This window comes from Prinia subflava, chromosome 18, assembly GCF_021018805.1.
Source record: "Prinia subflava isolate CZ2003 ecotype Zambia chromosome 18, Cam_Psub_1.2, whole genome shotgun sequence".
In the NCBI taxonomy this organism is placed as follows: domain Eukaryota; kingdom Metazoa; phylum Chordata; class Aves; order Passeriformes; family Cisticolidae; genus Prinia; species Prinia subflava.
This window is the reverse complement of record NC_086264.1, coordinates 12,697,584-12,714,403: the sequence shown is the minus strand read 5'-3', so window position 1 is coordinate 12,714,403 and position 16,820 is coordinate 12,697,584. Positions and strand designations below refer to the sequence as shown.

Sequence of the window (16,820 nt, the reverse complement as noted above, 5' to 3'; positions counted from 1 at the left end):
AATATGATTGTCACGACAATCTTGAGGGAAAATTCTACTCCAACAGCTCCAACCAATCCTCCCATGGCCAGGGGCAGGAAACACCGAGCATCCCTCTGCTACTGCACCCAGACACCCGTGTCCCACCCTGAAGCCACTAAAAATGCCACCAAAGTCACCAAAGGACTGAGCAGCCTCATTGAGTTCCCACACTGATCAAAATCCAAGCCAAACCACACGCAGGATTTGGGCTAAATTCTGCTGCGACTTTTCATCCAGTACTTGTTTTTTATTCAGCGCTTTCTAATCTCTGCTTAGTCTGCAAGGCACAGCAGAAAGAGACAAAACATCCTCCCTTCAACACTTGGCTGCCTTCAACTCCTAAAGCAAAGCTTTAGAGTCACCTCTTCCAGGAAGGCAGAAATAAATGCCTAAATGGGTTATTTTGCACCAGTGGCCAGTTTGGGCACTGCCAAACCCAGGACAAAATAGTGACTGGACCCAGATCACCAGTGTGAACACTGATAATCAGACAAGAAGATAATTTCACATTAAAACAGATCTACAGACATGAAGCTGCTATTTTGCAGCCTTTAGCAACCCAGGCGATTGGCAATTTTTAAATTCAATTGGCAATTTTAAACTGAATTACGGAAGTCTGAAAATTAAGTTTTCTCACAAGAAAATCATCATGGTGACCCTAGAGAATACCATCCTGGATTAAGTGATACTGAGGAATTCAGAGCTGCTTTGAAAGCTCCAGCCAAGTGTCCTCCTGTTATATGCCTATCAGCAAAGGAATTGGCAACAGCCCACGGATAATGATTGCCAAAGGAGAGTTTCAGCTCTCAATCACTAACAGAGAACTTGTGATAAAATCCAATTTAATAATCACCCAGTTATGTAACCCTAAAATCCCAAGCACATCAATAGCAAAAAAACCCAAGTATATGCTGGTATTAACAGTTAATTATGCACTTAGCAGAATGCTGATACCAAATACTCTCTTTTGGTTCGCATTTGCATTTCAAAAGAGACAAATCACAGTTTTAAATGAGAAAATACATAATTATGCCTTTACCAAAATGCTTTTTCAATAACACATTCAATAATAAGTGAAGATAATGTACACATGGCAATAAATACCCCATTTCAAAGTTCAGCAGAGAAAGGTACTGAGAGGCAGAAAAGGCACCCATTAGGTGCTGTTTTATACATCCATTCTGCCAGGGCTCATTGTCACTTGCAGTGGCTCATCAACAAAATTACTGCTGTATTCCACATGCAGCAGCAATTCTCCTTTTATGCCAACAATGCCTCAAAAATTAAGACTTTGCTCATGCTGTCACGCACAGCCTGGCATTTTCTGGAAGTCAACTGAGGCACGTCTTCCTCTCATGCCAGTTTAGAAAAAAAACTTCCTAATTTTTCTTTTTCTTATATTTAACTCTGCAGGGGAAGATTCACTGTGCATGAGAAAGGCATTTGGAGATGCCACCACCAGCTCATGGATGTGCAGGAAGATTAAAGCAGCACCAAGCTCAGACATTTGCAAAGAACAAACCTCTGCTCTAAGACCTTGACAGAAGTGAGAAGAAACCCTCCCAAAATGCTTGAGGATGTCCCAAAGTCATGCTGAGACAGGAGAGCATAATTATGCTCTGTGCTAAATGTAAAGTCATTGGGCAAAGTCTTCATACTAAAGTTGTAAAAAAATAACACTCAAATCCTTTTGAACCCATCACATGATGGAAATCTGCCAGAACATCCACTGGGCCAACTGATGAGCAAGATGAAAACGAAGCATTTGAGAAAGATCAGAAAAGTTAAATAAAATCTTTGCATCAGAGCTCTCTGTAGAGGAGCCCAGTCAGCCTCTGCACCACTCTCCCTTTTCAGTAAGCAAGTGTGAGAAATAGTTTCAGATTCAAGTGCGAGTAGAAGAGGGTTTAAAAAGAAAAAAAAAAAAAATACAGTAAAATGAATAGTAATAAATCACCAAGACCAGATGGCATCCATCCACGAGCTGTAAAGCAACTTAAATATGGAATTGCTGAACTACTGACTGTAGTGCTGTGCAGCTCATTGCTTAAATTGCCCTTATAAAAGTCACGGAAGGCGACAAACGTGACTGATTTCTTAAAGCAGGTCTGAGGGTGGGAAGGCAGCACCACAGACGACAGGCCAGCAAGGCTCCAGTTCTATATCAAGCAAAACCCCTCCAGGAGGAGCACGAACTGATAAATAAAGATGCTGTGAGGGGAGAATCAGCACAGCTCTGGCACAGAGAGGTCACGGGTGTGCAGGGCACTCTGACGATGCTCGGGTGGGTCCGGGTGAAGTCTGGAAATGCTCTGCATGTGCCAGGTCTGGCTGCATCCCATATGGGGTGAGACCCAGGCAAACACCAACCCTCTCCTCCTCCTCCTCCTCCTCCTCTCCCCTGGCCTGGTTTCCACACAAAGCAACCTGGGCCGTGCAGCTGGGGTGGGCTCTCACAAATCCTGCCAGTGTGGGTGATTGCTGGTCCAGGACCTGCACACTGCATCAGGAGGTATGGGAGGGGCTGGATTTTAAAGCTGTTAAAAAGATCTCCTGAAAGCTCTTAAAGAGAGCTCGGGGATAAGGAGGTTGTCTCTTTGTGGGTTATTAGCAGCTTAAAAACAGGAGAGCAGGGGCAGTAACAAATGGACACCTCCCACAGGTAATGGGGGTTACCAGGGAAGCCTCACAGAGCTCCACGCTGGGCCTGGGCTGTGCTCGTGCATCCTGTGAGAAAGATCAGACTCTGGAGGGGACAGAGCTCGCTGGTGCCTCCAGACAATGAAATCAAACTGCCTGTGAAAGATGCTGAAAAATCCTGCCAGTCCCTGTGGCTGGCTGAAAAAACGGAAGGTGAAAATCACTGACAGGACAATGCAGACAGCATAAACAGCACCCACCATACACACAAAATAACCGGATTAACAAACATCACACAATAAAGAGTCCCAGGTGTAACGTGGGACAGGTTTTGTGGGGCTTCTGCCTTTTGAAAATGCTTGTTCAGTGTTCCAAAAAAGCAAAGATGTGAGAGAAGAGTTGAGATCAAGACAGAAATTGTGATCACTGTGCTCTGAATCCAACGTGTCAGTGTGGCCTCCCAAAATTAACACAGAGCACGAGGGGAGGAGCTGAGGATGGCCAGGGAGAGCAGACAACTGATCCACAAGGGGAGGTCAAACTGACTCACTCCAGCTCACAAAAGAAACAAGATTTGTTGGAGATCTAAGTGCTAAATGGCATGCACGGGATGAGCAGGGTTACAGCCACTGTCACTGCAAACACAGGAGTGAAGTGGCACTTCAGTGAATTATCACCACCTGCTTTACAAACACCTCCAACAAACAAATATGCGTAATCAAATCGCAGGAGAAACTGCCACGGAACAATTTAGAGATCAAGATTATGAATGTGTTCGAGGAGGTAACAGGGAAATTCTCAGAGAAAGACACAGCAGGGTTATTAAGCACAACTGTCCAAATGCAGTCTCACATTCAGAAAGTTCCTAAGTAATTGCTAGAATGGGCAAATGAAGAAGGCCCTTGTCCTGGTGTTGGACTTTCTCTGGCCAATTTAAAGGATGACAATCTGTGCTAGAGGGACATTTCTGACATTGCCCCATTCTTACAGATCTCATTAAAACTACTCTATGTCCTGTTTTCCTTTAGAGCTTCACAGTTTGAACCAAAAACCTCCTGAAATTCAAGAAGTGTTTGGAGACAGAGGCATTAAAAGGCAAAGCCTTTAGAAATTTATGCAAAGAACCCAAATCTATTGCTTTGCCCAACCAAGGACCTGTTCAAAAAGAAACGAAGCCCAAAATAAAGACTTGGAAAATCCAGGTGATGCATGATACATCTATAATGTACAGGTATGACAGCAGACTTCCAAAATTTCATTTTTTTTCTGTCTGCACTGCTGTGGGGTGGGTATGTAACAAAATCCCTTTGTGTACTTCTCTGGATGGGAACTGTGCCGCACTGTATGAAAAAGTAAACAAAAAAGTAATAATTTAAACAATATGTGAAGTTTCTTAGTGGCTTTATCACCACTCACAGATTATCTAACTAATTATCCCCCCTAAGCCCTGAGGTGTATGAGGCTAAATAAATAATTAAAAAAAAAAAAAAAGGTGTTTTTAAATATTCAGCTTATTTTATTACGTTTATCTTCCTGCTGTTACCATAGAAATCAGAACACCAGGAAGATTTGCAGGCTTCAGCACTGGAAGGGCACAGGGAGGCTGCTGCATCCTTGCCCTGCCTCGTGCACCACCAAATCCTGAATGGTCCCACCTTCCACAGGCACATTATGAGGAGGTTTAGGGATGTAATGGAAATGTTACTTACTAAGAAAATATACATAATTATTAAATGCAGATATTTAATACAATCTTAGCTGTTTCAGTTGAGCTACATTGTAATTCTTAATTTAATTTTACGGCTTTCCTCAGTGTTACAAAATCCTCTGCCCATCCACATCCTGTGACAACACCAGCACAGAAACTTCCTAGAAATCCCCTTGTACTGAAGCTGTTTTCCCTGCCCCTCTCTACCTCATTTGCTTTACCTCAACTGTCTCATTTGAAAAATGCATTCTCTATTGTTCATCTATTGCCAACATCAACCTCTGTATCCTTCTAAATTTAAAAACTTCAGCTTGGGGCAATTATCAAAGGCAGAGCATGAGAGATGCTTGCAATACTCCATTTTTATTTTACTGGGAGCAAAATCTCATGCTTTAAAGGATCTGTTTATATCAATTAGTAAACTTTGTTAATGACATAGATAGTATGTATTAAAAAATTAAAATAAATATATATCCATCAGTATATTCTGCTCTTACTGCTTTGTACATAATGTTAAGTAAAGTACAGCCTCTATTGAAGCGTTTCTACTGTAAGGACTGAGCTGCACATGATCTAAAATACAATAATTTCAGAGATGGAAAACCAGCATAACTGATCCAAATGGCTGTGAAAACTGGCCCCAGTTTTAAACTCAGTTTTTCAAGTTCAGTCATTTTGGGTGCCTCATACAAAGCCTAGTGCTGGTTTTCACCCTCAGTCCTTGGCTAGGGTAAAAACCCAACGGCAGCACGAAGTGCAATGGCTGGGAAATTCAGAACCTGCACACTCGTGCACCTGTGATTTATCCTTTCTGCTGCAGATGACAAGCTGAGAAAAAATCAAAGGGCCAAGAAAACACACAGCACATTAGTCATGCAGTGCATTTGCAAAATGCTGCTGAAATATTGATGCTGTACTTCAACATACTAAAGAGTCTCCACACTGGGTGTCTCAGCAGCACTGAACTCTCTCTGTACCCCACATCACTGCTGTTTTACTGCCAGGTAAGGCTGGAATGGTAAAAAAGGCAATTTGGGGAGATTTGCCAAAAATAGGAAATTATTTTGAAATCTTCAGTCTTTTCAGAAGTCCTTGAAGATTCAGGAATCTACAGACAGACCATGTTAAACCTAAAAGTGAAAAATAAATGTAGATCTGGGGGGGAACTCCAGGGTTGGGCCATCCCTCTGGGGCTTTTATGGCAGCACAAACCGTGATACCGAGGAGGAGCACGGCTCGAGTTTTGATATTCACCATCAGTGCCATCAGCAGTGGTTTTTTTTTTGCTTTAGGGAGAACTGAGAAGGCACCGTGCATCCCCTCAGGGGAAGGGAGGGATGAGCAGCACTGCCCTGAGGGATGCAGCTCTGCTCCTAGCTGGGAGCTCGGGCCATGGCCACAAAGGCACCCACGTCCTGTGAGTGAGGCTCCCTGCCACCCCGGGCTTGGCTCCTGCTGGGTTTCTGTTGGCAGTGCTGCCCTTGGAAATGCTTTTTATTCCTTCCTGAGCCTCCTGAGAGGTTCCCAGCCAATGCCCTGCCTCAATAGATGGGTGGAAGCAGATACCTGGGTGTTGTCACCGATAGCCGGCGGGACAGCAGCTGCCTGAGCCTGGTAAAACCTGAGATAAAAGGAACATCCCTTGCCTTTCTCTGCAATCTGGGCATCTGGCTTCTGCACTGCAAACACAGAAACTCCTGCCTCTGATTCAAAATAATTGAGGACTTCTCTTCAAAAATATTGAGGACTTTTCCCTCAAAAGGGCACAGCCAGGGAAAGGGTCATTTTAGCCAATAGTTCTATACTTAACTCATCCAGGAAGGGAAAGAGCAATGGAAGTTGCAGTAACTGCCCTACCTTCCAGAGCCATGTCCAGAAATCCTCTTTAAGGCTGCTCCCTATAGTAAAGAGTATTTTGCAGAGCTTCAGCCAGAATCCCTGGAAATGAGCTGGTGTTACAAACCATGGGGGTTTGTACTTACCTTGTTTTGTTCTTGCACCCGTTCCAGCCAGCACTGCTTGGTTTTCTGCTTTCAGTTGTGTATGATTTTACCCATTTAATGCTCTGAACTTAGATTATCCACATATGTGCCTGCCTCAGGTTGAATTAGATTAGAAAATTTTAGCTAAAGTCTTTGGTTAAATCTTAAAGAGAAATTTTCTCCCTCCCTTGAGTTAAATAGACTGTTTTGTTTTTTTTTTAATTGCAGGATTTCTGTTACTTTTGCAGTAGGCACCTGAGCTTAGGGTTTGAATTAGGGACAGTCTTTTGCCATGTTTTAAGAAAATCTTCCCCATTAACATCTCTGCTCTCCCAAATCCCTAGATCCATTCAAGGCAGGGCTTCCTCAATGACAATAAATGAAGAAAAACCTCCAAGAGTCTCTCACTACATAATCCTTACATCTTATCCAACCTGATCAAAGGAGTCACGTGGGGAAAATAGGAGGGGATAGCAAAACTTCAGGGTTTTGTTAAAGACACAGTCTTCAAAGGGCTTAAACTATGATTTTGCAGACCACCTTAACTTTGGAATTCTTGAATTTGAGTTTGCACAGCCTACAGACATAACTACAACACCTTTGGAGTGTTATTCCACATGCAGCATTCTTTAAGAGTGTTACCCTCCACTGGAATTACGTGGTGTCGTGTGTAAGATAAAGATTATTCTACAGATCTTCTTCTAAAGATTTACTGTGGATTAAAATCAAAGCTGTTCCTACAGAATATTAGTTTTGATGACAGCTACTAGGTTACAAAAAATGGATTAAAAAACTGCACGTGCCATAACAAACACAACATAAACCACTCTCTTTTACGCCTCTTTTCAGGCTGTTTTTTAGGCATTTCTGTCACAGGCTGAGCAGCCATTTTCTTATACCTCAGTTAAAAATCTCTGTGCTCAGTTAGGCCCAATTAAATCAATGGAATATATGCCTGAACCAGAAAGACAAACAGTACACTTAATTAGATAGGTAGCATGACTAAATGAAGGCAGACAAATATTTCTAGTCTTCCACAAGCCTAACAGGAAATCAAACCACATATGAGAAGGGAGGCATTTTGCACTGTATTTATACAATCAAAGTTCCATTTAACAGCTGTTAACAACACGGATCCTCATTTGGTATTGGCCTTCAGAACAAGAAAGAAAATAAGATTATATATCATGGCCCTCCAGAAACATTACAGCTTCCTTTTATTCACTGCAGTTCAAGAGTAAAAGGAAAATTCATTTAATGTAAAACAAAGCCACGTCATTCCACTAATGCCAACCTCTACTTTCACCCCTTTTTAACTGTTCATTGAAGAAAATGCTGAATCCTCGGGGGCACCAAGGGCCTGGTCAGGGGCATTTCTTAGTTTTTCTTGTATAGAAACGGGAAATGACCTCTCCACACACAATATGAAGAAATACCAAGAAAATCTCGGCCAGGTGATAACAGAAATGTAACTCTCCCAAAGCAGTAAAAGGAAAGGCATTGTAAAAAGTTTCTTGCCCTGATTAGCTACTTCAAAAGGCCCTGTCCCCCTCTCACATCTCCTGGCTTTTTTTTTTTTTCTCAATTTATAAGCAATTGCCTTCTCTCTGCAATGAGCACATTGCCAAACACCCAGGAGACCAGACCACTATCTCAGGTACATATCTGGCTTGGGATGTTTTAATTTTGCACTCCTTTCTCCAGCTGGATCCTTCCCTCAACCTCAGTATGATTCTACCGTCTTCAAGGTTTGCAGCACAAAATTCACAATTTATCTCAAATTCTCCAAGTTGCTCCCAAGCTGCAGTACAAGAGCCAGCAATGCACACACTTTTATTTGCAAGCAGGATTGATTTCTCTGTCCAGTAAATCCTGACCCCCTGACTGACTTTCCTGAGATGAGGGAAAGCTGCTTTCCTGTTTGAACTTTTAGTCTGCATTCCCCCAGGAGAACTGAAGTCTTCAAAGTTCACATTTTCACTTAGCTCTAGCTACACATACCTTTTTTTTTTCTTCCTGTGACAATTCTCTAATGTTCAAGTCATAATGGAGGTGCTTTCAACAAGGAAAATGGCTGACACTACATTTTCAGCCACATGCAGTAAATCACCAGTTCCTCCTCTTAAAAAAAAAACCAACCAAAACCCAAATCAAACAATCCTTATTTGATGTTGCACACTGCTGTGGGACCCATCTCATACTCATTAATTATTCAGGGATTCCTAAATCAAAGACAGACGATTAAGATGGACAGCGACAAAGCATCTTTTCCAAGAAAAAGATTTCAGAATGCATCAGGAGATTAGGTGGTAAGTTATTTTTTTGTTAATTCTTCTCCTGTTTTCTTTTCCCCCCCGAGTGCACCCATATCCTATGGATTATGTCTCCTTTTTGCCTCTAGAATAAAACCCCCCAACCTTCTGGGATAAGCAAATAATGCAAGCCCCATTTGACTGTAAATTCACTTAGATTTTTGACTTTACTGTCTTGTAATAAACACTAGGAGAACGGAACAGAAATTAAATTATAGTCGTCAAAAGCAAAGCACTAAACACATACAAACATAAAATATGAAGGAACACATACTCAGACGGAATGGCTGATCCTTCTTTTTGTCTGAATGCATCATAAAAGAAGTTATGTTTCATTACTGAAAAAACATTTTGGCTTCTTTCACGGTCGCAAAGAAGGGTAATTAAGACTGTCAAGAAAACACATTGAACAGCTGTACATTGTTAACAAAAGCACCATTATATGACTGCTCTGAAAAACCCCAGTAATTTAAACATTCACATTTCCTAGAAGTTGGATATTTTTCCGAGCTCCAGCAGATACCAAAAAATGTTCTTTTCTATAAATTGTGGCTGTGCATCAGTCACATTTCAAACCAGTGGGACGGTCCCAGTTTGAGAACACATCCCCACACATAAGGAGAAGTGGACAGCAGTAATCAAAGCCTTGGCAATTGAAATGTGAGTCAATGAAAAAAATTAAAACTTCAGCTGCTTTTTAAGCCAGAAATTAGCTGAAATTTTCTGAGACTGTGAGGACGCCTGAAAAACCAAATAAAGACAGCAATCCTTCCAGCCTGCACTGAAAAGGGGCATTAAGGGATACTTACTCATCAAAGATCAGGTCTGGAGCAAAATAGAGGAACTGGCTGTTTGTGTGTTTGTACGACCTCCAGCTCAAGGCAAACGATGACAGACACATCCACGAATACTGAATTAGAGTAATTTGGTCCTCGAGAGGCAAGTTTCTAAATCCTAGAGAGCAAACCAGAAAATACCCATGAACTACCAGGGCTGATCAAACCATCACCAAACACATTGCTTACTGCTTTTCCAGTATTCACAAACAAGAGCAACACTCCCACTTCGGAAAAGAATAAAACCATAATTTTCCATTCCAGTGGCAAAATACGTTTTTTTTTCTTAAGAGGCTACTACTGAAAATGAAAGCTTTTTAAATATCAGTCACAGACATATGAAACGAACATGACATAAAATAAGAAAAAAACCCAACTATCTTCTCTCAGAGGTTCATCTCACACCCAACCATCTTCTCTCAGAGGTCCATCTCACACCCATCTTCTCTCAAGAGGTCCATCTCACACTCAACTACCTTCTCTCAGAGGTCCATCTCACACCCAACTATCTTCTCTCAGAGATATCTGAGATATCTCACTCCCAACTATCTTCTCTCAGAGATATCTGAGATATCTCACTCCCAACCATCTTCTCTCAGAGGTCCATCTCACACCCAACCATCTTCTCTCAGAGATATCTGAGATATCCGAGATATCTCACACCCCCAGCTGCCCATTTTCTCAACACAGCCCATGGATTAAAGATGCAATTTGTCCAGCAGACGGCTCTTTGAGCTCAAAGAAGCAGTGAAGTGACCTCTCAGCAGATGGGTCACCATCCTACCTGGAAGTATCTTTGCCCACTTGACCACCTGGATCATCTGCTTGCCCGCCAGGCGGTTCAGGGTGGACAGCAGGTACTCGGCCGTGTCGGGCTTGGAGCTGTCGTAGCCGGCGTACACGATCTCGGGCTCGATGCTTTCCAGGATCTTCACAGGAGAGGGAGTAAGTGCTGGTGAGATGGCAGACATGTGGGGGACGAGTGCAGTGTTGACGGAGGGCTCGGTGACGGGCGCGATGTACGTCGTGCCCTCCTCGGGGCTCTGCGGGGGCGGCTGCTGCCGCGGCTGCGGCTGCTCCTCGTGCATCCCTTTCAACTTCCCCAACTTCTTGGATTTCCGGGCTGGGAGGGTGAGCAATGGGAGAAGCGAGTCAGTGCAGAAAGGCAGCAAAACCCTGGGGTTTATACAGGAAACGAAAGGCAAATATAATCTCAAAGTCCTTAAGTGAAACAGGCGCAGGACCTTTAGAAACACCTCACTGCCTGCAGCAGCGTCACACTGGAAGAAGGACCAAAAAACACCTCTAAGCTCATTTTCACTGCTTTCCTGGGTGTTTTTATTCATGACAGAACGTCCAGTATCTGCCTCCACACAGACATGCATAAAACATCTCAGTTACTGTGGTCGGTGCCAACTCAACATAGATTCAGAACTGTAATCACTTGTCACCTATAAGACTGCAATTCGTGCATTGGTCATCAAAAGAAATCTGTGCACAGTATCAGCAGACCCAGAGCTCTCCTAAGCTTTTGCCTCAGCTTGAACTGTAGCCAGTCCATTTTGAACAGCCCAAGTTGGTCAATCCCTTTGCTTTTGCTGCTTTGATACGTCCATAACAGCTTTACCCCTTTCCCTTGAGTAATTCTGAAATAATGCTTCAATATTTATCCACTTAAAGAAGAAAGACTGAACCTCATGTAACACCTTCCTCACTGCTATCAACATGTCTCTGATGATTTGCCTTCTTTTAATTTTCTTTTTTTTTCTCTTTAATCCTACCCACCCTACTTTTCTTTACTAAGTACTCTTAGAATCCAACAAACTATGGTGCTTCAACTCCCTGAAGAGAGGCCAGCCATTCCCTGTGGGTTGCATTCCCAACTTTGCTACAGCACGAGGAAACAGTTGGAATTAAAAATCAAGACAATTCTGTTAAAAAACCACACACAGAGAACCAAACCAAAAGCCCATCATCACCCTTTTTGCAACAGGGAAACGTAACAACAACAAAAAAATCTTTAAAATCAATAAATAATGAACTACATTTAAGTGTTCGCAGATCTTTCAGAGTAACTTCTCTCAAACAAAGTCTTTCTTATCTATTTGGACACAGCTAAAACCCTTGTCTGGACTTTTATCTTCCTGTCTCTTGATTCTTATAACATTTCTTTTACTGTCATCAGTAAATACAAGCCTATCTCACTCCCACTTGGAATACTATTGCAAATAGCCCCTTCCTGCTCCATAGCCCTTCCCAAGTTTACCTCCTCAAGCTTTATCCCATCATCAATACCCCTCTCCCATCTTTCCATAAATATAAACCCTTTTCTGCAGTTCCAGGATCCTTTCTGGACAACTTCCACCTCTCCAGAAATGTTCACTTCCACTCCAGCTCAGCATGCTGTGCCTCCTGGGAGGCTTCCACAGCTCGCTTCGTGCGCTTGTTCCCGCTCCTCTTATTTACAGTCAAACTCCCCAATGAACCCACAGAACCACCTCAGTGCTCTTCTAAAACCCAAAGGTTTAGAGAAACCCCCTCAGCAGCAGAGCTGCTGCTGCCCTCAGGCCATTTCTGGTGACAGCAGCCACTAAAAATGTCCCTGTGTTTCCTCGACACTGGGAGTGAGCGAGGCAGGATACAGACGCCCAGGGTGCAGGACAGCGCACACCCACGTGCAACAATAGCCTGTTGTTCTCAATGCTTCCTCGCTGGGACAGCACCCTGAACTCAGAGGAGATGGCTCATCCCAAGATTCAGCGGAAAAAATTATTTATTAGGGCAAAGATGAGGCACTGCTACAGAAAACAGCGATGCTACTGCTCATACACAAGATCTTGAGGGTGCCCAAAGAGATGCTCCTTGATTATGGTGTTAAAAACATAAAAATAAAATTTACTGCTGCTGCAGCATGTCCTGCATGGAGCAGGGAGTCCAAAATCCCAACACCAGCTTGCATCACACCGTGATGGATCTTCTGGCTGATCTCAGCACCAACAACCCTCAGGTAGCCGACAGAGAACTTCAGAGATCTTTGTTTAACTTTTACCACTCTCCCTTCTGGGGGCTGGAGGAAATTAGGTGAAGGAAATTAATTTCATTGATTCAGCAACAGGATGCATGTCTGCTTTCGAGAATTCCTTATTTCCTCCGTGCCCACAGACATACAGTCCAAGTGAGGCAAGTTGAATTTTTTAATAAAAGGATCGAATATGCAAATAAAAATGTACTGCTCCTAATTAAGTTTAAAGTTCTTTTGTTCAGCTAACCACATCCACTTAAAAACCTCCCAATTATCAAAGGCATTAGCACAGGTTACATAGGAATAGCTGTCCATTTGAAGTTATGAGGAAGAGGTGAGACAAGTATCTCTCAGCAAAGGTTTTACTGCAGCTTATTCTGTCTCAAGACACAGGAATTGTGATAAGATCCTTCTAATAGTCCATTAAAGTCCTATTTCTTACTTTTCTATTACGAAATTCCTAAAAAATGCTTATTCAAACAACGAAACACAACCAAAGGATTTTTTTCTCCTGCAGTGAATCGAATTACATGGATGCAACATCCATTTTTAAGATGTCATTTTCAACTCTAGTACCCAAAAATCCATTTTACAAAGCAGCAGCTGATCACTTTGTTAAACAAGCATTTTCCTCACTCTGCAAAATGAAACAGAGGGAGTTACAGGCCAAGCAGGCAACCCTGGAAAGTTCAGTCCTGAAATAGAAAATGAAAATGCAGTGGTTCCCCATGTGGTGCACCTACACGAGGATGTCCTGCTGAGCACTAAACACAGTTTACATTTATCTTAGAAAGGCAACGCTGGACTCAGAGATTTTTCAAGAAAATAAATCCCAAAAGCAAAGCCATGATGAGCAAGCTCAGCTGAGTGTCTGATGATGAGTTAACAGAGCCACTGGACACTGAAAACAGAGTTTAAAAATAAGCCTGAAGGAGTGGAGAGAGATTAGTGTTTGCTGCTATTATTCATTAAGTTTATCAGGCACTATTTTTCTTCTGTTATCAAAACACAACTAAAAATAAAGAACTCTACACTTTTTCATGTTTGAAGAAGCAAAAAAAAAAAAAAAGAAAAAAGCATTTGCACCTTAACTACACCAGAACAAAAAATAAGAGCATTGGTTTACCAACTTACCAACTCTATCAAGTATCTTGCAGCACAGATAACTGATCATATACTTAATACATAAGTTTGTATGTTTTATTCCCCAAGAGTTCTTTATTAAAAGAAAAAAACAAAAAGAAATAACATTCTTCCACGTATAAAACTGGCATGAAAATGTGTTTTAGTTTCATTTTCTTCCATTATAATGCCTTTAAAATGAAGCTGAGAAAAAACATTACTGCTTGACAGTCATGTTTACAGTGAAGAAAACTGTATTTTTCATTTGGCGCCGTGCCAGTGCTGTAGCTCAACTGGTTTGGTAACTCCCACAGAAACCAACAAGTAAAGATAAAATACAAACTGAGCAGCACACACTCCCAGCCGCTCTTTATAAACTGGTGTTTTTTTGCTTTTTCACTCCAGTACCAGCTACAAAACCCACTAAGGCACCCTTGAAATGGAGAGTAAAGGATGCTCATCAGGACTGACCCCTGAAAATGCTCAGATATCCCTGGCTCTCCTCACTGACCAGGGGATGGGGCATTCCAAGTGCCAAGGCTGATGTCTGAAGCCTGCCTGGAGCCAGGACAGGAGTTTCATCCCAATAAATGGCAAACAAGAGTTTCATCCCAATAAATGGCTGTGCAGCAGTGACTGCAGGGCTTCTTGCCCTCCTGTTCAGTGTTATTGCAGCCAGAATATCAGATTAAAATTCTCCTGGGTAAAACAAACCCACTGTGGGCACCTCTAGCTGTGCTGGCTCTGTCCCAGTGACCCCCTGCACCCCAAACCCTGCACCCTGCACTCACTCCAGTGCCCCAGCTCCCTGCCCGCCTTCTCCCTCCCAGCCCATCCAAATTCTCCAGAGTTTCCCTTCCACTCTGCCTCTGCTCTCCAAAAACATCTCCAGGACCTCGCTGCACCAAAAGCTGCCAGCTCTCCCCTCGAGGCAGGCGCTCCTCTACCTTTGCACAGATAAATGCTCCATCAAAATGCCAAAATTCCACTTTTCCCTCCTCTCACTCTCTTCATCGTGTTTGCCTGGTGACTTTGCTTCGCTTACTTCAATGAGCTGACATCTGTTCTCATTAGCTATTTTACTGCTACCACAAATAGTGTTTTCCCTTCCCCCAAATCTGTTGTATCTTGACATGAAAATTTTGAGCTATCTTGGTACAGACGGTTTTTTCACTTGGTTGTCTAGCACAAAGAGATTTTGCTGAGAAACTTCTAGACAATAATACAGACTTCATACATATATATACACACACATACATATGCCTGGGAATGCATGGAAAAAAGTGAAAAGCAGTAAAGCAAATGAGATCTTACAGCATAATCCCATTTTCCCTACAAAGTGCACTCAGTTACACTTATTTTCTTACATAAAACACAGAAGTAATGACCAAGATACCAAGGGGAGCAAATAAAAGAAAAGCAACTACGGAAGCAGTGGCAACTTGTACAGGGACTTAAAGCACAAAATTACTTTATCAGGTAAAACACACTGCCAAAACTTAACTCTTGCAAAGCAGAGGCCTTTCAAGGCCTTTCAAGACTTAAAAAGAAAGCACAAAATTACTTTATCAGGTAAAACACACTGCCAAAACTTAACTCTTGCAAAGCAGAAGCCTTTCAAGGGTGATTTCTGCAGTGGTGTTTGGGATATCCCAAACAGACCCAGCAGTCTAAACATGCAAAGAAAGGAAGACTGCAGCTGGTGAGGAAGAAAACAAAGGGTCCTGGCTTCATGGCAAAATAAATTTTAAAATCTGCTTCTTACAGCTGTGACCCAGAGGGGAAAGTGATAGAAAATGCTACCACTTGCTGTTGAGCCTGAGGAATCAGTAGTTTAATTAACAAAGTGAAGAAAATTTCCTAATTTCTTATCCTCCACTGGCAGAAGGAAGTTTTTACTGGACAATAAGCTCCAATCCAATGATTGAATTCAGCAGAATGAAATGGAAGGCAGAACTGAAACAATGACATGGTTTGGCAATCTGTTTGCTAATTAATAAATAACACTACTGGAAGAACCTTATTCTGAGTAATTACATGCCCACTTAATGAGAAATCTTATAATATTTTAATGAAAAATCCACATTTTCTTCTGGTTACACTTAGGGCTGAGCCCAGGATGAAGCTCAGGTTACCCACCTGTCTCAGCATGTGAGCACAGCAATTAAGAAGGAAAAGCACTGGGGAGGGTTTGGGTAAGAGACAGAGGAATAAATCCCTTTTTAAAGTTGAGTTTCAGGCTAAGCATTCATGAAGAGACAGCGGACAAAAGTGACAAAAGAAAGCTGAGATCCAAAGTGCATTTTACAGGAATATTTAGGTTGTCAGGGAAAATGTCTAACACATTTGCTTGTTTCTCAGCAATCCTCAAAGTGATAATTAAATGAAAAATAACAGTTTCATAGGGGTACTCCTCCCTGTGTGGGAACAACTTTCACCAAATGCCAATTAGTGGTTTCCTGTTAAAATCAAATCAAGCTGGTTTTGATAAAGTTTTTTAATGAGAAATGGCTGAAGTATGAAAATTTCCCTCCACATATATTTCATAGTAAATCCCAAAATCACATAACACAATCTCACATCTAACATTTTTGGTCTACAGAACTCTCTCTTGCACTCCTTCATTAATTTCAAAAGAAATGTATTTAGTAAATATTTAAATCATCCAATAAACAAAGCCTTAAAAAAAAAAAAGCTTACTAAAGAAAATTACAATGTTGACGAAAGCCAATCTTAATCAGTCCTTTTCAGATGCTCCCAAAACTCATTTTTTACTGATTATTTATTCATTCTTCAAGCATATGGCAAATTCAATAATTTTTGAGCTAAGAGTTGTCTACTAAATGCATCAGTGGCTTTGATTATTCTATTTGACATCAAATACAGGCAAGCAGTAAAATGCAAACAACAAATGGTGAGATCACCTACAACTCTAAGACGCCTGTAGGAATGAAACACCAGCAGCTCCAACTGTGAGCATTGGTAATAATTTAATTAAAAGAGAATTTAAGGGAACTTTGGAGCACAGATTTTGACTGTACCAGACTGAACACTCTTGGCTGTGGTCGCTGGTTTCTGCCTGATGCCAAACGACAACGTTCCTCCCAAGACACCATTCCCATCCAGCCTTCTGCAGGCACTCCTCATCCAAGCCTCCTCTCCTGCTTTTATTTGGGT

The 16,820-nt window shown here is 42.0% G+C and overlaps 1 protein-coding gene across 2 annotated transcripts in view; it reads right to left on the bottom strand.

Moving 5' to 3' along the window:
* NR3C2 (nuclear receptor subfamily 3 group C member 2) overlaps nucleotides 1–16,820 on the bottom strand; it is a 175,433-nt gene that overhangs the window by 18,545 nt on the left and 140,068 nt on the right. Inside the window, exons 4-5 of one of the 2 annotated variants that reach the window (XM_063415240.1) lie at nucleotides 10,284–10,622; nucleotides 9,473–9,617 (exon numbers count right to left, since the gene is read on the bottom strand). In XM_063415240.1, coding sequence (XP_063271310.1) covers nucleotides 9,473–9,617; nucleotides 10,284–10,622 — 484 coding nt within the window. Of the gene's footprint in view, nucleotides 1–9,468; nucleotides 9,618–10,283; nucleotides 10,623–16,820 lie in introns of those variants that run through there. The other variant, XM_063415241.1, reaches the window with a different exon arrangement.